This window comes from Podarcis muralis, chromosome 1 (assembly GCF_964188315.1).
Source record: "Podarcis muralis chromosome 1, rPodMur119.hap1.1, whole genome shotgun sequence".
Taxonomy (NCBI): Eukaryota; Metazoa; Chordata; class Lepidosauria; order Squamata; family Lacertidae; genus Podarcis; species Podarcis muralis.
The window spans coordinates 64,186,100-64,209,480 of record NC_135655.1 but is presented as its reverse complement, the minus strand read 5'-3'; the positions used below and the strand labels follow the sequence as shown (position 1 = coordinate 64,209,480).

Below are 23,381 nucleotides of genomic sequence, written 5' to 3'. Positions count from 1 at the left end.
CCAGGTTTGGCTAGACTTCTCCTAAAAGCTAAGCATGTGTGTTGCTTCCTTGCCTATCTTCTCCAGTGGGAGAAGAGAATGAGTGTTGGAGGTTGGGGGAGAGACAAAGTAAGTTTGTGTTTGTGGTCCAGTAAAGGGGAGAAAGTAGTGGGTTTTCCAGCGAGTAAAACTCAGCCAGAGTCTCTCCTGAGTCAGATTTCCACAATCTGGAAGTAGTCACACTGAAGCTTTTTTTTTTTACTGCAGAGAATAGTGAATCTATGCCTCTCCAGATAATGCCGAACTAACTCTTAATATCCATGATTACTGGCTATTACAGGCTGGGGCTGATGGGAGTTGGAGTCCAACAGCTTCTAGAAGGCAACAAATTCCCAAACACTGCTCTAGCACTGACATACCCCAGACAAAGGTAATACAAGGTTTCCTTAGTCCTCTATGTATCATAGTATCAAACCATTTAGGCCTTAGATAATCAGTATCAGTAAATGAGTCTGGGTACAGACTGGTAGCCAGTACAATTTTAACAATAAAGGCAGGGTCTCATGTTCCAGGAATGAGCCCATTCAGAACATGAGCAGCGGTATTTTCTGAGAGGTATTCAAGCATAGTTCCACAAAGAATAATACAAACTTGTCTCTAAACAAAAAAAAAAATCCCAAATGCTGCAACCTTTTCTTACAGGAGTTGCTCCACCCCTTCAATCATTTTGGTTGCTCTTTCATGAACCTTTTCCAACTCGACAATATCCTTTTTGAAGTGAGGTGACCAGAACTGTACAAAGTATTCCAAATGCAGATGCATCATAGATTACCAGCAACAACAGGCAACATAACAGATATACAGTGGTGCCTCGCAAGACAAAATTAATCCGTTCCGCGAGTCTCTTCGTCTTGCGGTTTTTTCGTCTTGCGAAGCACGGCTATTAGCGGCTTAGCGGCTATTAGCGGCTATTAGTGGCTATTAATGGCTTAGCGGCTTTAAGAAAAAGGAAACAAACTCGCAAGAACTCGCAAGACATTTCGTCTTGCGAAGCAAGCCCATAGGAAAATTCGTCTTGCGGAACGACTCAAAAAACGGAAAGCCCTTTCGTTTAGCGAGTTTTTCGTCTTGCGAGGCATTCGTCTTGCGGGGCACCACTGTACAAAGACAGGGATAACATCCCGATGCTCAGTTTCGTCCCCATGTCTAATCTGGCAACACTACTGCAGAACCAAATGTCACTCACAGTATCTGGTGTTCATTCACTTGATCAGCTTTTGCCTGGGCGATATATCACCAAGGACTTCACTCAGCGGTACTGTATATTGCTGGTGAAAATGCCACCACTTTTGAGTCCCTCTGCTAGTCGTGGCCGCTAGGGTTCCTTCTTCCAGTGGCACTGCTAGCAGAGGGACTCAGGAGCAGCGGCAGTTTCACCAGCAATATATCAATGAGTGAAACTGCCATTGCACTCCGCCCTCATACGATGAAGACGGAGAAACAAGCTGTATCAGCAAGGCGCCAATAAACCTTGTTCCTCCCTCTGCATCTTTAAACTGCTCGGATGAGGAGTGTACAGCCGCCCTTACCACAGCCCAGCAGTTAAATGAGCCCCCAGCCTGGTGCTGGCTCCTGTGAGCTGGTGTGCCGGGGGGGGGGGGGGGGCTCCCTGAAACTGCTCAGCTGAGGAGAGTGTGGCTGGAGCTCCCCACTTTGAGCAGTTAAAGGAGCCCTGATGCTGTGCCCGCTCTTGTGTGAGCGGCAGGAGCACTGGGGCTGTCTCAGCTGGAGAGCAGGAATCCTCCCGCTCCCCAGCTGAGCTGCGCAAACAAGCTGTGTTGTTCCAGTGCCTGGGTGAAACCGCCTCAGTTCCTGACGTGAGAGCTGGGGCAGTTTCCCCTAGGGCTTCACGGGCAGAGGCCAATGCAGCTTGTTTTTTCAACATTGCAGTATATTGCCAAACCGAAATGTTTGGCTGGCGATACACCGTGATGTTGAAAAGCTGGTATCACCCAACCCTAGCTTCCAACATGATGCAGGCCACTATCTGCATTCTACAAAGGACAACCAGGTCAGTCTACTGGCATCAGAAATGGCAATATCCAGAAACCAGTGGGAACATATTTCTGTAACTGATCTTAAAAAGGTCATCCTCGAACAAAGGGATTTCAAAGAAAGACTGCAACATGAAACTGCTGAATTGCAAATCATAAAGACTGAACTGAGACAAAGTTTTTTAAAAAAATTGTACTGCATGTGCCAATGCCAGGATATCTGTGTTATCAACAGTAACTGTTTATTGTGAATAGTTACTGTTAATAATATATTTATCTCTGTTCATACCGTCTGCATTTCATTTCTTTTTGACTTCACTGGTTACACTCTTCCCCCAACACATAATAACCCTTCATGTATCTGATGAAGAGGGCAATAGTTCTGAATTGTAATTTGGTCCAGGTACAACTTGATCTATGGAGGCAATAATAGATTAAGAAAAACAGCAAGCACACTAACTTTTGGAGTAAAACTACTAATAAATGCAACGTACTACACAGTCAGGGTTACAAAACACAATAACAGGATAGAATAAGCCGTTTTGTCATCTTAAAGATACAGAAAATTGCACATAATAATCAAGTCATTTGCCTGAGGCCATGTAAGCAAAATGTAGGACAAAAATTTGGTTTCTCTATTCCATGTGTGCCCTCTTCTTAAATTATATGTAGGTCATATGATTTAAATATTGTGCATACACCTCAGTATTTGACTAGGCCAAGGAAGGGGGACCTTTAGGTTTAGTAGGGATGGGGGGATTTTTGGGGAAAGTCAGTCCAATACAAAAAGGAATGGGTTCTACTTTAACCAAAAATGGAATCAGATTGCTACTACTGAGCTATGAAAATTTATATTCCAATATGAACAAAAGTTCATCCAATCAGTGTTATTGCTTCCAGCATTGTCTGCAACATATATATTTTTTTTACATATATAATAAAGAAGGATGGATATGAGAATCCTATTGGTTTCAAGAGAACTCTCTTCCAAGAAAACATCCTTAGCACTGATATTTAATTTATACTACAGACAAGACACTTGAGTAAGAGAAGGTTGGATACCTGTGTCAGTTGTCTGAAAAATGTAGCATATTTTGAACAGGGTTTTTCTGTAGTCAAGGTAGAATAGAAATACTGCTTTACTAGTTATAATTTTAATTTTTTATGCATTTCAAAGACAGAAATAATATTAGAGGCAGAATGACTTTGGGAAATCTGAATTCTTGTTAGAAACCAAGTACCTCTTTCTGATTCAGTTTAAATATAAGAAATGTGCTGCATTTGAAATAGCTATATATCTCTGCTGCTTCCTCAAAGGAGGGAATTAAGTAATTCATAGAGGACCAAACAGCGACTTGCCTACATATGCAATCACCAACAAGCAAATATCAAGCAGAGCATCCATCTGATGTTTGTAATCAAATGGTAGGTTAAAGATACTGAATTTTACAATCAGTTTACACTAATCCCTTATTGAGTATAAAATTATAGCCTGTCATCAGGAACAGGCTGCCAAAGCTAGGTCCAGATGGGAGACTGGCTGGGAAAAAAGATGAAATAGGTGGGGAAATGATGGGAATCTGACAGAAGACATGACTGCTCCCTCTGCTGGCAAGGCCCTCATCTGCTTTAATTTTTAACTAATGACTAGTTTTTCTTTAAATATTAATGATGCAGCCAATAAATAATGCAAAGTGTTCCTTCTTCGGTCTGTTGCTGTGTGTTTTCACATTTCTGAACTCATGATGCCCTATTTTACGAAAATAATTTTTAAGAAAAGAGAAGGCTGAAGGATTTATCAGCTAGCTTTTCCTGCTTTAAATTGCACAATTAAACAGCACCTTTTTAAAAATGTGAACTATGAAACGTACTGTTTATGTTTCAGAAATTAAAAGTAAATATAATGAATGAGACACAACATATACTTTAAAGTACATGCGATACAGACATTTCTAAATCTCATGCCATGCAAACACAGCTCATGGGGGAGGAGTAGGGAGAATGGATTTTGAAGAGCTTCTAACAGAAAGACTCTGGAAAAACATTTCTTATTTGATCTGCAACGTAAGTTAATAAGCTGAAGTAAGACCATTTTATAAACATCAATCGAAGGATTTTGGACTCCAACCAGAAACTCCCAGAACAGGAGGGATCAGTTTTTTTCACCCACTGTTCTCATCTGAATCCTGGCTGAAAAGCTACTCCAGCTCCCAGCTTTCCAGAAGGCTCCATCCCAGGAATCCTCGTCTGCCATTTGGTTTGCTGATTTTAATCTCTCAGGACTTTCTTACAGTGGCTCCACTATGCTGAACTGGCACTTGCTTCAAGAAGTGAGTTATTATTAAACTTGTAGGTCAATTGTGGCACTAACAACTCTTTGGAAGCTTTCAGCCACAGTGTACAATTTGCTGGAGTAATTAAATATTAATTCTAAGTGTTACATTTTGTGGCTAAGAGCTTTTATTTTCCATCATCAGTCTGGAACAGAAAGAGGTTAGAAGGCTAATTTAATCTCCCTCCCTCCCCCTAGCATTAAAGCTTAACTACACAGGGCACAAAAACATCATTAAAGATGCAACATTCCTTTATATCATAATTATCATGTAATTAATAGAACAGACCTAAAAGATAGAGATAAGCAGGTAGGTGTTAAGAAAATAAGGCAATAGTCTGTACTTTATAAAAGTATTTTGCAGAAATTTGACTATACATTAAATGTTAAAATCATGTTTATTTGTTCTATTTGGAAAAAGCTGCGTTTGAGCAGCAAACACTCTTCAGTGGTTTTCAAAAGTGCATCACCTTATTTATAAATAACACAAAACATTCAAGAAATATAAACATTACCAAACTTTCATTTTCCAAATACAGATAATCAAATCCTAATTATTCTTACTAGACGCTTTCCTTTTCTCAGAACTGTCTAAATAAGCTCTATACATGAGCTCCCTGCCTTCTGCCTTTGTAACAGTTGTGTCCATACTTGGATGCTAGACATTATATTAACTATCTAGCTCAGCAGCCAAAATACTCCATATGCCTAAACAGATGAGTACTCACCATACTGTGAGAACATCTAACAATTTCAATCAATGCTGCAGTTTTCATTCTGAAATCTTGACTCTTGCTTAAACAAGACCAAGTTATTTTATAGAACCCTACAATTTATTTCAGATTAGACAAACACATTTGTTCTGTAACTTGGTTTTGTTGTTGCTAATCTCAGAATCACAAAATTGAAGTGTACCCAGTGAATCATATACTTCAATCTATATTTTTTTTAAAGAGACTATATAGCTCTAAGGCTGTCCTTCAAAAATGTGTTTTCTTGAAAGACCCTAGGAAAGAAGATTGCAATCTTCTTGAGACAATTTAGACTGCAATTCTGGAAGTAAGTCCCACTGAATTCAATACTCAATACTTTTGAGTAGACATGTTTAGGATTACACTGTTAATCTACTGCTGAATGTCAAAGTTAATTTTAAAAAGTATTTGAGAACTGTCAAAATGTCCCCACCACCCTCAGTCTTATCACCAAGATCAGATAGTAATACAGTGGGGAGGGGGATCAAAATGAAGTACAAGGAATCTTCCATAGATGACAGAATTTGTGGAACATGCCATCCACCCAATTTTGGGTGATTTTTCTTTCACCCAGCAGCTTCTATGCCCCATCTCAAGCTACTGTCAAAGATTTCCCCACCCTGAGGAGAGGTTTTTACAGGGTAGGTGGTACAAGGGACTGCAGTAGACTTGGGGCAGGGAATTCCCTTGTGTGAAGCTTCCTTCTGCTCAAAAATCCAATGCTATTTTTGTTGCTTAGTATGGTTTATCTTCTTAAATAACATGTGTGAAATTTTACAAATAAGTTAATAATTTATTACAGCTTCCACTAAGGAACTCAGATAAACATTGTTTTAGTTTCATAAAACTCTTCCTGTGGACTGGCGCAGAGGTAATAGTTGGGAGGAACATGGTAACTGCAGCTATGAAACTGGGAGATGGCAAAACGTTTTACGCCCTCTAGCCTCTCTCCTCTCTAGAGTGAATCTCGGTTGGTCCTGACTACTGTTAACTGTTGTCAAGGAAAACTAGGGATCCCTTTAACCAAGATGGGAAATCAGCTTTGAAGTCTGATTTCAAAACCGTGTTAAGAAGGAAACCACATCAGCCTAACAATTATTCATGCCAGTACAGATGTAATACTTAATCATACTCACAGGCAACTAAGGAAAAGGAGGAGAAACTTGCTTGTGAAAGCGCTGTGGTTAGGAGATGCTCATTGTTACACCTGCTAAAGATGATTAGGTCGAGGGTATGTGACTTGTCCAGGACAAGTTACTTTTTTGTACATGGTTGAAATATTGAGAATATATTTTTTTTAGGCAAAAAATGGTTTACTACATAATTACTATCAACCTGGCAAACATGATCCCACAATTCTATGACCTTCTATAACTCCATGTGCAGTCATCAAAATGCTCTCTTTTATTTACATTTAGAAAATAAAGTAGCACAAATCTAGTCTTAGTACCATGAAAACTAAGTTCTATATTTTTCCTCTAGAAGAGCACCAAACACATTTTTCTGTTGTAGTACAGAGACTACAAGATGGGAAATCATGAGAAATCTTAAATAAATTTAATTTTTAAAAATAGAGAGAATAAAAAATATTAGTTCTATATGGTATTCTTTACCTCCAAGAATAAAAATGCTTAAAGAATAAAACAGCACAGAAAAATATATAAGCACATAGCCTGCTCTATTTGATAATCAAAACATAAGTTCTAAAATATTCTAATTGATTTGAAAGAGACTTTAGAGGCAATAATACCCAGCATGAACACAAAAGTCTATAGATGTGAAGAGGTTTGTTTCTGGTTTTCTTTCGACTGAGAAACATAATGTAACATGTACTCACTTCAGTGAATTCAAAGACGCAAGATATAAATAATTCACCATCTACATTTTTAAACATATCATATGAAATAATGAAAACACCACACTAAACAGTACCTCACTGAATCCTTGAGGAATATAACAAGGCTTATTCCTACTGACTTTTCGTTTATCAGTTTCCCTTGGTATATGCTGAGTAATAATTCTATCCGCTTATGAAACAGGTTCACTTTAACTAGTTGGATCCTACAACAAAACTAAACAAATTAGCAATTTGTACTGTTTGTTGCAGGACTAAATAGTATAGTTTCTCCCCCAAGCAGATATAGTTCCAATCACTATTTACTACCCTGCAGAAAAGCAAATTGTAACTGCTCATGCACCATGGGGCTTTCCTGCCCCCAACTTGCAACTGCCTGTGCTCCTTAAGAAGCTACTTTTGAGAGAGTTGGAATATGACAATAGGGAAGGGAAATTGGAGATATTTGGGGAGAGACAGCTTGCACAGGCAGAACTCTGCTTGTTTTTCTCCAATTACTCCTTCCACTGCAGAACCCAGGGCCACATCCCAGGTCTTTCTCAAGAGCTTTCTCAACCCTCAGGAGAGGCTTTTCAGGGCTGTGGCATAAGTGAGTTCCATTCATCCAATCTTTAGATCCAAGCCTATACAGCTTCCCTTTGTAGAGTTTGATGTTATTCTACTGCAAGACACAGATGATAAAGATATACAAACACAAATAGCAACAAAATGCTCAGGGACCTTACAGATGTCTATCACTCTGACTGGACATTTTAGACTGTTCAGTGATCACAGCAAATAGAAGCACTATAAAGGGTTATCTTCCAATTCACTTTCCTGGAGAATATATTGTATTATTGGCCTCTATGGTGGTAAGTTTTGATTCAGCTCGCAATAAAGCAATTTAGGAAACCAATTTTGTAGTTTCCCCAGTCTTTAACAACCCAATTTTTCTGACAGTTCCTGCCCAATGCAATAAACTCCCATGGAAACAACACAGAACATAAATGATTATTTAATCTAAAGGCTATAGGAGAAAAGTTGTTGTGTTAATTTAATAAATAATAACTACATTTGTGTTACATTTGCTAAACAATTGTGTGCATTATATACACCTTGAGTGGTTTTACTCTTAAACATGCTTTAAAAAAAGGAGATGTTTTATTGTTTTAAATTTTTTTTTTGTAAGCTGCCTTGTAAGGGGTGCTCTTGAAAACCAAGATATAAATACATTAAATAAATAAATAAATAAGCTAATTCTACTGGAAATATTGAATAAATAGACATATAGAACTGCACATGAATCTCTTTTATGCAAAGGTGAAACAAGGAAAACTTTTGTCTTTTAGACAAAGATCTTTCCCTTACGTTTTTTTAATCCACTCACAAATCCCAGCAACAGAGTTGTGAGAAGCTCAGTAGTGAGAATGTGAGCAGCTGCTGTTATTAGAACTAAAAAGTCTGTCTAGTGCTTGAGACTGAGAGACCACATGTTCGGCTGTCCTCTCATCTTGCCATCCTCACCAATTAACTATTAACATGGAGGGCTGGACACATGCTCTTGGGGGCTCTTTAACAGGCTTCTTGGAGACTGGAACAACTACACAGCAGGGCTCTGGGAACTGAGTAATGTGGGATATAGGAAAACCTCAGCCGCTTTGCTCCTCCTGATGACAGTTTGCTCTACAGTTTAAGCATTCTGTTAAGCTACTGCTTAATGGAAAGAGGATGCTTGAGGTTTAACCATTGCTAGCTACATTTAATGTTACTACTGTGGCAAATACATCAAAATTAATACAACACATTTCTTCACTAAGCCTAGTCAAAGGTGACACATAGGGTTTTAATGTTAAATCTGCAAAATGCTGGGGAAAGTGTGTGTGTGTGGAGGGGAAACCAAATATTTAAGTAGGAGAATAAATCAGCTGCTAGCAATTGGAAATGCAGCATTCTTTGCTATTATAAAGTTATTTTACTTAAGCTAATAATGCATGACGTCTTTACTATTTGTCCATACCAATATTAAAGTTCTATTACTTAGATTATGAATGTGTGTCGTCTTTCATATTTGTTAATACAGTGGTACCTCAGGTTAAGTACTTAATTCGTTCCGGAGGTCCATACTTAACCTGAAACTGTTCTTAACCTGAAGCACCACTTTAGCTAATGGGGCCTCCTGCTGCTGCCGCGCTGCCGGAACACGATTTCTGTTCTCATCCTGAAGCAAAGTTCTTAACCCATGGTACTATTTCTGGGTTAGCGAAGTCTGTAACCTGAAGCGTATGTAACCTGAAGTGAATGTAACCCGAGGTACTACTGTACCAATATTAATATTTGCAACTGAAAACCGTGGGCTTCAACTAATTGAATGTGGGAACATAGTCTATAGAGCCTTGTTTTTCCCATCTTCTGCCAGCTCAAGGAGCTCAGGTGCACCACAAGCAGAGCCAAGGGGCCACTGCAGGGAAGGGAGTTTTCTGTGCACATCCAATTTCTCCATCTTGCCCCTTACAACATGTGAATTACTTATGCTCACTTCAGGAGTAACTTGAATGATGCAGAAATAGGGATTCAACAGGAATGGAGGAGTCATGCATGGACCTCCAATTCCTTGCAGTGCTGTCTTCCAGACCACTTTTATGTGCTCATATTAGCAGGGGAGAAGGAAAACAAGGCTGAATTAGTTCCTTTTGGGATTCCTATGTACACACGCTGCTCCTGTTCTTAACTGAATCAAGTCCTATAAGTACAAAACTTGAATATTCATCCTTAGCCAACCCAAAATGTATTTGTTTTAGGTAGAATGGCTGTTACAATGTATACTACATATCTCTTAACTATCCATTACAAAGAGACCAAATTTGCAACAGAACCAATTGTTTTAATTTTGGGGCAATGCAATACAAAAAGCGCTCAAGGGCTCTGAAGTCATACTGGTGTGATATACATTTCAAAAATAAATAAAAATATTCTGTCTAGGGCTATTCAAAATCCACTAGCAAGATCAGTTAGGAAACAGTCAGAAACATGCTATGTGAATGGGGACCTCAGGATTAAATACCTTCTCTCCATCTGTAATGCCCTGCGAAGTTTAAATGCAACTAGGTCAAAGCCCTCTTTAACTTTAAACCTAAAATATCCAGGGTTGTTCCCCTTATCTCTATGTAACTAATTTTATCAAATAAAGTATTAGACTGGCCTTGAAATATTTTTTTTATTAAACCATATAGGCTGCTTATCACTATTTCAGAAATTAAAAGTGCTAATATACTGTTAGTATTTGCTCCAATAGTTCCCAAATTCAGAAATCAAGCATAAAATTTGTATTTCCTCGTCTACTGTGCTTCACACATAATACTATGCTAAATCATGATTTAGTATGGATAAGCTTACATGTAAGCACTCTTTGCTCCTCCTCAATTGTTTTATTGCTGCACTGAGCTAAACAGTGGTTTGGCTTAGTGTGTCATATGAACATGGGCTTGTGGTTTAGCTCTCTACAGAAACATCATAAGCTGAACCAAGGATTGTCCTATGGTTTACAGCTTGTGGTTTGTCTGGAGAACAGCCATACAGTGGTATCTCGGGTGTCAGGGAACTGCCATCGGAAAGACAGGAGGTGGAAAGGCTCCCGGAGGTTGAGAGAGACTTAGCAGCTGGAGAGGGAACCAGCAGGGGGAGAGGAGGGGCTCCAGGGGAAAGTGAGTCGGAGGGATGGCTCAGAGACACTTCCAGCGAAAACAGTGGGGAGGTTTCAAGACCTCCTATAGGGACACCCACTCCTCGCCGGAAACTGTCACGCCGAGAGTCCAGAAGACGTGTTTCCGTTAAGGAGCTTTTATGCTGGAAGAGATTCCGTAAGAGACCACTTTCGGATTCTGCTAGCGACTGACGCAGCCATGCTGGAGGGGCTCCGTCGCAGGCAGAGGTTTGAGGACTTGCATTTTACGCACAAGCAGCTCATTATCCCATTACATCGGGTTTAGAACTTAATTCCTTCCGGAGGTCCATTATTAACCTGAAACTGTTCTTAACCTGAGGTACCACTTTAGCTAATGGGGCCTTCTGCTGCCGCCACGCGATTCCTGTTCTCATCCTGAGGAAAAGTTCTTAACCCGAGGTACTATTTCTGGGTTAGCAGAGTCTGTAACCTGAAGCAACTCTAACCTGAAGCGTCTGTAACCCGAGGTACCACTGTATCATGAGCCCATATTCCAATGACATGCTAAGCAAAACCACTGCTTAGTTCAGTGCAGTTTAGCAGGAATTAGTGGGGAGGTGGAAAAGCATGTTTGCTTGTTATCACAAAGTCATGTTTTGGCTTAGCGTTACATGCAAATGAGGGCACTATATTTGCTCTCCCTTCATCTTTTGTGACCATTCCAGTGCTCTATTAATTCTTCAAACTAATATCTAATCAATGTGAGATTCACCCAGCATCTTCAGGATCCTTGAACATATGTCATCATGCTGTACTGTTTCAATTTAATTTAACTTGCACATTCTCCTTTTCTATTCTAACCTCTGGCCATACACATGGGAATGAGCTTGCAATAGTTTGTTAAGTGTAACTTTCCTTTCAAAAATGACTAGCTCCTTAACACCCCATTTCCCCATTTACCACACTTTCTCATAAGACTATGATGGCCTAGAACAACTTTAAATTACATAGTTAAATTGAGTTATATTAAATAAAATAATGATAATGATTTAACACTATATTTGCTACTGAAAAAATACAGCTAATATAAGGTGGACTTTAGCAATTCAATAGCACCACTTTGGCATATTCTGATCATTAAGTATCCATTTAAGTGATTGTCAAAAAAAAAGCAGCATAGAAGTCTTCTAAATAATTTAAAATAACTTGACTGTGCTTTTCTTTATATATCCACCACAATTAAGTTGCACTTAGAATAAGCCTACCTGGATCAGATGAGCTGGAATAGTAATAATGCAGGCAGACAAAGATGTTCTAAGGAGACCACGGAGAGCATACATAAATTTTGTGAGACTATGAATATTTTGTGGATTTTCAGTACTACAAATGTCATCACCCCATAGTACTGAACCAATGCTCTGAATTCCAATCCTCAAAATGTTTCTTTGCTTCTTCTGTCAAATATAAAAAAGGTAACATATTCAGTAACATTTGAAATATTGAAAGGAAAGAAATAAACTCTAGAATATCCTTGTTGGGATCAGGGAGCAGGGGGATGAGGTGGAAATGAGAGAAAGGAATAGGTGGGTTTATAGGGAAATCCAAGAGCAAAATGCACTGCCACTCACAGGCTTTCCCCCTAAGCTGTCCCACAACTCCCCCTGTGCTAAAATCTGAGGATGCCTCAGAAAGCTTCTGTATGATTGTTAAAGTCTCTCATTTCTTTTGAGAGGGTTTTTCAGTCTAGGGAACAGAATGAGCAAGGTGTATTGAGCGAGACCATCACTTGATTGAGGTGGTGCTCAGCTTCAAGCTTGTCTGGATGAATGTGGTTATGTAGACTCATTTCAAGCTGGTTTCCAGCACTGATTAAGCATTGAAACAACCTTGGTCACCCTGATGGATTACGTTGTTGGTTCTCCTTAATTTCTCTGCAGATTGGAAACTTATGCTCAGCCTTTGGCATTTGGGTGGCAGGATTCTGTAGGATTTCATTAGGTCTGGATTTTTTTAAAAAAAACAACAACTCTATGGAGCTGCCATCCAGGGATCTGGAGCACAATGTAATCAGTATGGGCATAATACACAGCTCTACCATCTGAATCAGGAGAGGGTGTACAAGTGTTGGGGCAGTGTCTGGAAGGAGTAACAGAATAGAAGAGGGCCAAAAATCTGAGTCTGAATCCCAGTGAGACAGAAGTACTGTGGGTGAGCAATTCCATGATTCAGGGTTTCAGAAATTAGATTGTTTGGGATAAATCTGCACACCCTCAGAAAGAGAAGGGTCACTGCTTAGGGGGAGGGAGGAGGTGCTCTTAGAGCCACTGTCACTTCAAGTTCAGGTATCTTCAGTGGCAAGGAGTGTCTAAGCCCAGTGCTTCCTGGATTGGGAGGGCCTAGCTACAAGCTGCACATGCTTTGGTAAGCTGTCATTAAGACTACTTCAATGCACTCTACATGGGACTGCCATGAAGAACATCTGGAAGCTGCAGCTGGTGCAGAATGCAGCAGCCTGGTTACTAATTGGGACTGCAAAGTGGATCATTTATCACCAATCCTTAACGTTTTGTACTGGCTGCCTGTTTGCTACTGAACCCAATTTAAGGCACTGACTCTGGTGCATAAAGCCTCTCATTACCTGCAACCAATATGATTATTTAGCTGGGTCAACTCCCCTATGAGGAAAGGTTACATTTTGGGCTTTTTAGTTTATATAGAAAGGCAAATGGGGGTGTGGTAAGGACATGATTGATATAGGTGTATAAAATTAAGCATGGTGTGAAGGAAGTGGATAGAGAGAATCTTCTCTTCTCATAATACTGAAAAATGAGGTTATCCACTAAAGATGAATGTTCGAAGAGCTCTTCGAACAGATTAAGAGCCTGCAGCAACCCAGCATCCTAGACGGATGCTTAGCTGAATCCAGAAAGAGATCCTTTTCAATGGTTGCAACCAGGCTCTTGAAGAGCATTGCCTTGCCCTCTCTTCAATGGCCTTCAACTTGGTGGTTAAAAAGCTTCCTTTTCAGGAAAGCTTTTGGGCCATGAGGGGCCACCTTCGCATGGAATTTTTAATATTCGTCTGTCTTTTTTATACACACAACCACTTCTGATTTTTTAATGTTTTTCTGCTGCTTTTAGTGTTCTACTGTTACAATTCTTAATATAATTTTCATTTATTGTTGTTAGCCCTCTTGAGCACAACTTTAAAAAGGCGGGATTTAAATATTTTAAATCATGAAACAGAATTGTTACTAGAAACGAAGTGTTTGGCTCCTCTTGCTGTGGTGTTGTGTTTTTTTAAAAAGAAGAAAACAATTCTTCATGTCTTAAAAATGGCTTTATCCACTTGTGAGTTCTGGGTTATTAAAAAAGCATTGGGGACATACCTTAGTGCTATTTTTATCCCTCACCCAGTGTCTACACATTTTTTATTATTAAACTCTTTTCCAGTAGCAGGTTATTTGCTGTCTGCTCCCAGGGTTTTCATGTCACTTTGGTGCTGTTGCTTCCGATATTCTACAATTTCCTTCTTCCAAAGGACCTGTCATCATGTTGGAGGAGCAGCTCAACAAACTGTACTAGGGGAACTGTTATGACATGCCTGTTGCTATGGTAACCAAAGCAGAGGTGCCTGTCAGGGACCAATTTACTTCTCCAGAAGGACACTGCTAACTACTAAAGGGAAAACATACTTGCACATTATGCTCAGTACAGACTGAAAACTAAAACAACCAGGAGAATTCTGCTTGATAAACATTAATAAAAATTACGCTAGAATGCAGAAGCATTAAATAGAATCCATATTTAAAGAGACAAGTTAACCAGAGAATAAACTCCCAAGAGTAGTGCATTAGTGCTTTGATTTTGGACAGAATAAAATAACAGAATTAACTCTGCAGATAACTTTATGGTACTTGCTAGAATAAACTTTAATACATTTTGTAGGTAATGGTGAATATTAAACAATCATAAATTAAATAATATCCTAAACCTTATATTCTGGTAATTGATATATTCTTTGTAGAAGAATGCATATATAAAATAACACTCAATCTGTTTTCTTTTGAAAATTAAGACTACATAAAAAGATGCCTGAAGATAAGCTGTGCAGGATGTACAGAAATTCAGAGGGCCTTTCAAGCAGCATTCAATCTAGTATGAGGGGCTTTTGCAGCAGGAAGTAAAAGCTAGTTCCCTACCACACCTTCCCATGACTGCATTAGCACTTTATGCATTTGCACATGCCTCTGATCTTGGCCTCTGGATCAGAAGTTTTGTTTTGGTCTATAATATTTAGTGGATGATATAGAGAGTTCCCAGCCCTCCCATGAATGCAGATTTTCATGCACGGGAGGGATCCTGGCAGCAGAAAATATCTCCCATATGGAGCAGTGTACACGAGAGACCGTGGCAAAGGCATGGTGTAAGACTCAGATTTTGTTTTTTAACAATAAGACAAAAAAATTCTTTAAAAAAAGACCTTATGCTACAGTAATCACATGTAACTTACCACCAGTGGTGTAATATTTCATTAATATTTGGTAGTTGTATAGAAAATGCATTTATTAATGGATTATTACTGCATTTGCCAAAGCTACTCACATTTGTCAAAAACAGAAAAAGCCTAATGGGAGGAAGCTACCTTACACGGCATTAGCCTATCTAACCAATACTGTCAACTGTGGCTGGCAATGACTCTCAAGCAGAGGCCACTCTCAGCACATGGCTATGCGAGTGGTATGCATGCATTGGGCGCCGACTCAAAGCCTGGTGAGGCGCAGGGCTTAGGGACAGAGGCCTGTGGCTTTGACAGGGTCATAGAGTCCACCCACCTCCTTCCCAAAGCTTAGTGCTTTCCCAGCTTTGGGAAGGAGATGGGAGGGCTCTAGGACCCTGTCAGAGCCCTCACATCTCCTTCCCAAAGCCGGGCAGAGGCAGCATCAAATTTGGCCTCACACAGAGCACCATAGTTTCCAAGTCTGCTGCTGCTCAGTACCATGTATCTGATTCTTTAACTAGAAGAGTAAGAGATTGTAAGAGTAAGAGTAAGAGATTGAACCTTCTGAATACAAAGCATGTGGTCTACCAGTAAAAACTTTAAAAAATAGCTGCTGTTTACTTCATCATAGCTTGGAAACCACATGTTCACTGCTGGATCACCCTTTCAAACAGTATGAAAATTGTATTTGCATGCTTGTAGATGAAGTTGCTTAATACCTGGGGAGTGGAGCCATCAAATCCTTGCTGATGAATGACTTTCTGAATAGAATGAAGAAGTCTGGTATAACCATCGGCCATATTACTAGAGAGAAAGGAGAATACTTGACTTAATAAATACATTCTAACAACAGGAATAACATTAAAAACATAGTTTTGCAAATGAAAGGTGATACATTACAATTCTCCACCAAACAATGAAATTTTTGAATAAGTTAATCATATGAATATTTACACATGCTCAATAAGGTTGCTTGTAAGGCTTGTAAGTGTGTCTTATCTTAAACGAACACATACAACAGCCAGTATCTAGCACCTTACCTCCTGCATCCTCCATGCTCTCATTCCTCAGCAAACGAGGAAGACTCACATCAGTGGGTCTTCAGGCTTCAGTATTGGTACAGTGGTACCCCGCAAGACGAACGCCTCGCAAGACGGAAAACCCGCTAGACGAAAGGGTTTTCCGTTTGCGAGTTGCTTCGCAAGACGATTTACCCTATGGGCTTGCTTCGCAAGACGAAAGCCCATAGGGAAATCTCCGGGACAGCGGGGAAGCGCAGCGTGTCTTCCCCACTGTCCTCGGACCTCCTCCCGCCGCCCGCCATCGGAACGAAGCTCTGATGCCGGGCGGGGGGGCGGGAACGCATTCTCCCGCCGCCCGCCATTGGAACGAAGCTCCGATGCCGGGCGGGGGGGCGGGGACACCTCCTCCCGCCGCCCGCCATCGGAACGAAGCTCCGATGCCGGGCGGGGGGGCGGGGACACCTTCTCCCGCCGCCCGGCTTCGGATGGCTTTCCTGAAGACTTGGGGTGGGAGGAGGGTTTTCCTTCCCACCGCCAACATTCAGAATGCTGTTCTGAATGTTGGCGGTGGGGAGGAAAAACCCTCCTCCCACGCAAGCCCCGGGAACAGAGGGAAAGCGCTGCCGCCTTCCCCTCTGTTCCCGTGCCTGTCCTGAAGGCTTGCGGTGGGGAGAAAAGCCCTTCTCCGCACCGCCAGCCTGGCAAGCGGTTTCCCTAGGAACGCATTAATTGATTTTCAATGCATTCCTATGGGAAACCGTGCTTCGCAAGACGAAAAACTCGCAAGAAGAATAAACTTGCGGAACGAATTAATTTCGTCTTGCGAGGCACCACTGTAGTTGACTTCACAGGCCAATCTGGACCCATCAGGTCTTATAAATGCCTGACTGATCAGTCTGAACAACTTGTTGGTGTGGGAAACTGAATAGGCTTCTCTCACCTTTCCTTCTCATTGGCTGCTCTGGAATCTGACCACCAACCCACATTCAACAAGATCATAAGTCCCTGACCCTCTAGATGACTGTCTGCCTGTTCTAAATTTCAGTCGGTGTGCACCATAACTGGACCCCCAACTGCCCTGGACCAGTGACCTTCTCTGAGCTTGGCAGAGGCGTGACATTGTTTTACGTTAATTAGTGTACTCCAGCTTAGAACTACTTCAAATGTCATTTATAACAAAGAAAGCACATCTTTGGAAGGAAAAGCTTATTGTAACATGGACCCATACATAAACCTGTTTCATAGAATTAACACAAAAAACACATCACCAAACTACCACAATGCCTTCTATTTTGTTCTATTTGATGTTTCAGCCACATTACCTCTCTACCAAGTCACCCAATTTTTCTCAACCAGTGTTCTTTTTGTACACTTTTGTCAGTTTCATATACTTATAAGTTTTTTTTACCACATATCATATTCTGCTTTATTTACTGTGTAAACAAATCCAAGAGGAAAACCTTATTTAGATCATATTCTCAAATTCTATGGTAGGAATCAACATAGCACTAAGAAGATTGTTCTATCAGCAAAAGCATTTCTGCTTGCCTGGTGGAATGATCCTGCCTCCCCACTCCCACCCTGTTCTGGGAGTTCACTTGACCCCCTGAACCACTTGGGGTGGGTGTGGAGGAATAAAGGGGGAAGTCCCATTGTGCTAGCAGAACCCATTGGTTGAATCAAGCCTTATGCTTACATCTGGACAATTAATTAAATTAAAATACTTTGCTTAGCAGTTGCACATGCTGAAGTGCATTCATTTCAATATGATTACATACCCCTCAACAATTCCAATTTGGCCAGGATGGCCACAGAATGAGTTAAGCCGCCACAGTTTCTGACTTGCTCTCAGGGCACCCCAATTTCTCCCGGCCAGCAGACAGGGGCCACAGAAGCAGCTCCTGGGGCAGCAGCAGCATTGAGAAGAAGGCACAAGGGCTCCTTCCCAGAGCCTTGTTAGCGCTTACTAGGTTTTGGAAAGAAGAAGGGTGGACTCTAGGACCTTTTCCTGGGGAAGTGGTGCATTTCCCTCCCCTGGTGGTGGCGGCGGCCATAACCACAAAACCATGAGCAAACCATGGGGAGGAACATGCATAGTTTGCAAGGGGTCATGTGGGTGGCGGCAGGAAAGCTTGTGGAATCTATCAATTTGTTTAAGGCAGTTAGTTTCACAAATGTCCTGATTTTCATCTGAGTTATGTTGGATAACAGATTAAGGAATATGGAACTGACCTAAAGTTGGAGTTGGGATCCTCAGGCCTGGAGGTGGAGTGCTACCTTCCAGGCCTCTACCTAGTCCTTCAAACTGTCCCCGGACCACACTCTTCATTGGCCCTGTTTCATACCCTGAGAGTTTTTGCATGGGTGGAATGTGTGCTTGAACTCTGGTAATGCCTAAGGAAAAAGAGGAGTGTATAAAGATGTGTAGAAACTATACTATGGTACACAGGTCAAATTTACATTTGTTGGTCTGCTCACTTTCACCTCTGGCCCTGCTTACAACCAGGATGTGGACCTCAGAAGATTATCCAGATAGGAATGCAGCCCCCAAGATGAAAGAGGTTCAACACCGTAGCCTAAAGTCTAGTTTAGAAAGTGCTTAATAATGAAAATGACTGCACATTCATAACATGATCAGCAATCTTTTTCTATATTGTCAACAAATGGCGAATCATAATGGTAAAATTGTATCTGTTATTCTGTGAGACAGAAAGACTCCATAGAACAGATGCAAGTTGAAACATCCCAGCTAAATCCCCTATTTATAATTTAATATGTAAAATACATATGCTCACAGGTGATGTATTTGCTGATGGAAGTGAATTTGTTAACTAGAGCCAACTAATAATCTTGTTAGTAGGATTTGTCATATTTTATGGGCAACAGATATCTACATTGCATTCAGAAAGTCAGCTATTTTTCCTACAGATTTGTTCCCCAACACTTTAATTCAGCTAATGTGTTTAAACAATACGTTCTCATCCTTTTTTGTTTAACCATCTAGTTACTGATAAAGCAGGAGCTTGTAAGGAGGTATCCTAGTTACAACACAGTCTCTGACTTCCTTATTGATAGTTTCTAAACATTTAACAAAGGGAAGGTTATCAAAATGTATGACAAATAGGCCTATTATCGGGAAGCAGACTCCATTAGGAGAGATATTTTAAGCTGTTTTAGCAGATTTATCAGGAAATCCAAGCTCTATGTTCATTTAAGTCCATTTTAATATATACCCCATCGAAGCAGCAAATAATACAAGCAAATGTAGCATCAATTATTCAATATTCTTTCTGGAATACTAAAATATACTGGATCTGTATTATACCCTATTATTAAGAAACCTGGGTGGCAACTGTAAAGGAATATAGCTATCAGATATGACTATTTATCAGGGGTCACCAACCAAGCACCTTCAGTTGTGTCCCCAGACTCTCCCCCGCAAAGAATCAAGTATCTAACCCTCCTAGAAAGAAAGCCATGAAGCAAAATGTGAAGGTACTGTTCTAAGCAATGTCTGTGAAATGAGCAAGCCTGGATGCTCCCACTTGTCAGTGTTTTAGCTGATATGTGAAGTCATAGTTGTGACTGATGAGTGGTTTAGACACCAGGAAATAGGAATTCCTAGGATCCTAAAGAGGTACTGCACCCCCCTTTAATGTGATTTTCCTCCTGCCACTTTATTTTCTAGGCAGATATTCAACAGGTTAAGCCTTTTCTTGTATGGAAATACAATTATGAGGAAAGCATCATGATTGTACTCTCTCTAATATTGTGTTTTGCCGGACCCCATGACAGCCATTGTATGATATGCCACACCCCCATTGCCACCATTTTGGGACTTGCACCCCAGCATTCTCTCAAAATTCAAAATATGCCCACTGGTCCAAAAAGGATGGCAACCACTGGCTTATAGAAATCGCCATTAGCTTTAACTCAAACCTATGGCTGCAATCCAAAGAGTCTCTTTCTGTATAATGTAGGACACTGTGTACTCTATGATGAGACTCTCTCTACTGTTTTATGTGGTGCAGCTCCCACAGCTGTAGTAGCAGGCTGCTTTTAAAACTGCCTTGTCTTGTACGTGGTGGCAGCTGCAATGGCAAAACCCCCCTAAGAACATATTGGCTTCTGTCTGAGGGGGCAGCCAAGCTGTTCTAGCCTATATCATCTTCATCCCAACTGTTTTTTCACCATTACTCTAGCAAAGTGGGGTACTTGAATCCAGCCCAACAAGTGATTTGGCAAGAAAACCATCTGGAAAAGAAAGAATTATCTGAATATCTAAATGCCAGTTCCCAACATTCTGTAACATTGTGCTATGGTCAAGATTAGTTCAGGAGCATGCTTTTGATGAATCAAAACAGATGCCAATTTTTTGGGGGGGGAAACCCCACCCATGAAAATATTGTCACTGGGTTATAGATTATATAGAACATTTGCTCTGCAGATCAGTCTGATCCTGGCGACTAGGACTGCTGTGGTGAATGGAGCCGGCAGGAAATTAATCCCTATCCCATGATATCCACGAATCTACCCATTTCTCTTTTATATTAATACTTGTTGTTCATTCTTATGAGAGACAGAAAATAGTGTTATGCTCATGGACACTATGGTGACAGAAAATCTGCCTTCTACTTCCAAACTAGTATGGCTTTGCATGGAGGCTGTAGTATATATATATATATATCCAGTAATGAATTTCAGGGCAAAGCCATCCTACAGCAGCTCACATATCTGAGCAGGTTTTTAGAAAATATATAAAGCATTCAATATTTTTTAAAAATATATAATTATCCTAATAAAAAAACTATTTATGCCAGAGAATGTTTCCTATTCTTTTTTTTTAACTTATGTATTTATGCGTTTTTTTCTCTCTTTTCTCAATGCAAGTATATATTTCTGCTTGTACTGAAAACTGTATAAAGATATTTTAAAGAACAAACTCTAGCACCAGCAGATTAAAACAATAAACAGCATACTACTTCAATATGCAAATTGAAAGCAAATTTGCATATTGAAGAAAGCTAATTGTTCAAGTCATCCTCAGACCGTCTGTGTGCAGAGCTCATGGGGTGCACCAAGGGCCCTTGCAATGCCCAGGTCTTCCTTCCACACAAGCTCCACCAATCAGAGACAACAGGATTTATTAATGCTCAATTTAGACAGATGTTTAAAAAATAAGCTGCAGCAGATATAATAGTGGTCTTGGCAGATTAGTTCTACTACATTTTGTGGACCCACAGAGAAGGACCACAAGCAGCCTTACTACAACACGTATATTGTCCAGTCCAAGATCTCTGCAATTAAGAGAGGAAGCTCCTGCAAGGGGTGGAGCTTAGAATATGGCAAGGAAAGGGTTTTGCTATAAATATTGATGCCTGGCCAACTTACTCCTGACAGTACAATTATTTGCACACAATTTTATGTCTATGAAATTTGTCCTCCAAACCCTCCTCAGTTTTTGTGCAAACAACTAAAATCAGAAGCTTTTCAAACTCACCATGATTTTATATCAGGATACAAAGCTTTTTCTTCAAGAAGGGGAAAGCCATACCACTTTATGTTCTGGATTAATTCTGGAGCCATTGTTTTTGATAAATCAAAGTAGTGTCCAAATTTTGAACAGGCTGCTTGGGTCACCTGTGAAAACAATGCATATGTTTCCCCTGTTAAAATGCAATTAAAAAATTTAATACCCATTTTTTCAACAGGTTATTCACATAATCTGCACTTTAAGTGTAAAGGTAAAGGTAAAGGTACCCCTGCCCGTACGGGCCAGTCTTGACAGACTCTAGGGTTGTGCGCCCATCTCACTCAAGAGGCCGGGGGCCAGCGCTGTCCGGAGACACTTCCGGGTCACGTGGCCAGCGTGACAAAGCTTCATCTGCCGAGCCAGCGCAGCACACGGAACGCCGTTTACCTTCCCGCTGGTAAGCGGTCCCTATTTATCTACTTGCACCTGGGGGTGCTTTCGAACTGCTAGGTTGGCAGGTGCTGGGACCGAGCAGCGGGAGCACACCCCGCCACGGGGATTCGAACCGCCGACCTTTCGATCGGCAAGTCCTAGGCGCTGAGGCTTTTACCCACAGCGCCACCCGTGTCCCTTAACTTTAAGTGTACACTACTACTAAAGTCAGCACGCTACACCAATGTAAGTGGTCACAATACCACCCCCCTCTTTGACACATACACACGTTTTCCCATGGAGCAAACCTCAGCCATTGGGGAATTATTGTGTATGTTAGAATTAAGCAACCATGCAGGCCAGGCTATCAGGGAGGTACTCCAGGTACCCTCCAAACATAATAAAAAGTAATTTTATTTTGGTCTTTCCACTCAGGCTGAAGCTGGAATTGCTGTTTTGCAGCTCGGTCTTCCCTCTTTTTCCTACAGCAAATGTTACTGGTGACACAGCAATTGTGTTTTGTTTACTTCATGCGTCTCCTTGCCCATGTTCTAGTTCAGCTATGCCTGCTGTTTCAGCATATAGCCAGTAAGAGAAACAAAGGTCCTTTATTTCTGCTGCCACCATCAGATATCCATATGGTGGAGGTAGTCTTCTACATACACAAAAGACACACATGAATTTTGGCATTATCTGATAGGCTGAGGATATTTTATCCTACTGATTAGTATCCTAGCTAAAAGTAGTTTGCTTTCAAATAACCATCTTTCTACAAAAACAACAACAAAAACAACATAAGAGCAGTGTGCTGACCCATTGACTAAAACATATAGGAAGCCATTGTGGACCATTTTGTCCAACATTCTGTTCCCACAGTGGCCAACTGGATGCCTATAGAAAGCCCAGAAACTTTCCTAGGCATGTTCCCCAGCAGCTGGTATTCAGAGAGATATAGCCTCTGGCACTGGAGAGATTATGTAGCCATCATGACCTGATTCACTGGAGGATGCAGGCAGTTCAGCCTTCTCATTACATGGACATTACTATCAGCTTGAGAACACCAATTACCGGTACATGTTTAGAAGGATGGGAAGTCTCTATGACTATGTAGCAGCCCTGTTCCACTTTCCTTCAAGAAACATGAGAAGGAAAAATGGTCTGGAGTCATATTTCAAAAGTGCCAAAAATGTGACTGCTGCTGACAAGACTAAGAGGCACAATAATGTGACTGATGCTAAAAATGATTCCCAGTCCAGTTTTGGCAACTGTGCACACAGTTTGACTGCTGGATGAAGAAAAGAAGCCCCAGGGAACTGCAAATGTAGCTTTTTTGTGTGTGCAA

The 23,381-nt window shown here is 40.7% G+C and overlaps 1 protein-coding gene and 1 long non-coding RNA gene across 4 annotated transcripts in view; both read right to left on the bottom strand.

Moving 5' to 3' along the window:
• ELP4 (elongator acetyltransferase complex subunit 4) overlaps nucleotides 1-23,381 on the bottom strand; it is a 147,349-nt gene that overhangs the window by 84,275 nt on the left and 39,693 nt on the right. For all 3 annotated transcript variants that reach the window (XM_028729672.2, XM_028729681.2, XM_028729689.2), the window contains exons 5-7: nucleotides 21,635-21,774; nucleotides 15,832-15,916; nucleotides 11,878-12,066 (exon numbers count right to left, since the gene is read on the bottom strand). In XM_028729672.2, the coding sequence (XP_028585505.2) occupies nucleotides 11,878-12,066; nucleotides 15,832-15,916; nucleotides 21,635-21,774 (414 nt within the window). The remainder of the gene's footprint in view (nucleotides 1-11,877; nucleotides 12,067-15,831; nucleotides 15,917-21,634; nucleotides 21,775-23,381) is intronic.
• LOC144327966 (uncharacterized) lies at nucleotides 2,323-11,868 on the bottom strand. The gene is made up of 2 exons (XR_013393150.1): nucleotides 3,096-11,868; nucleotides 2,323-2,448 (listed from the first exon to the last, which is right to left on the bottom strand). It is a non-coding gene; the product is annotated as an uncharacterized LOC144327966 (long non-coding RNA).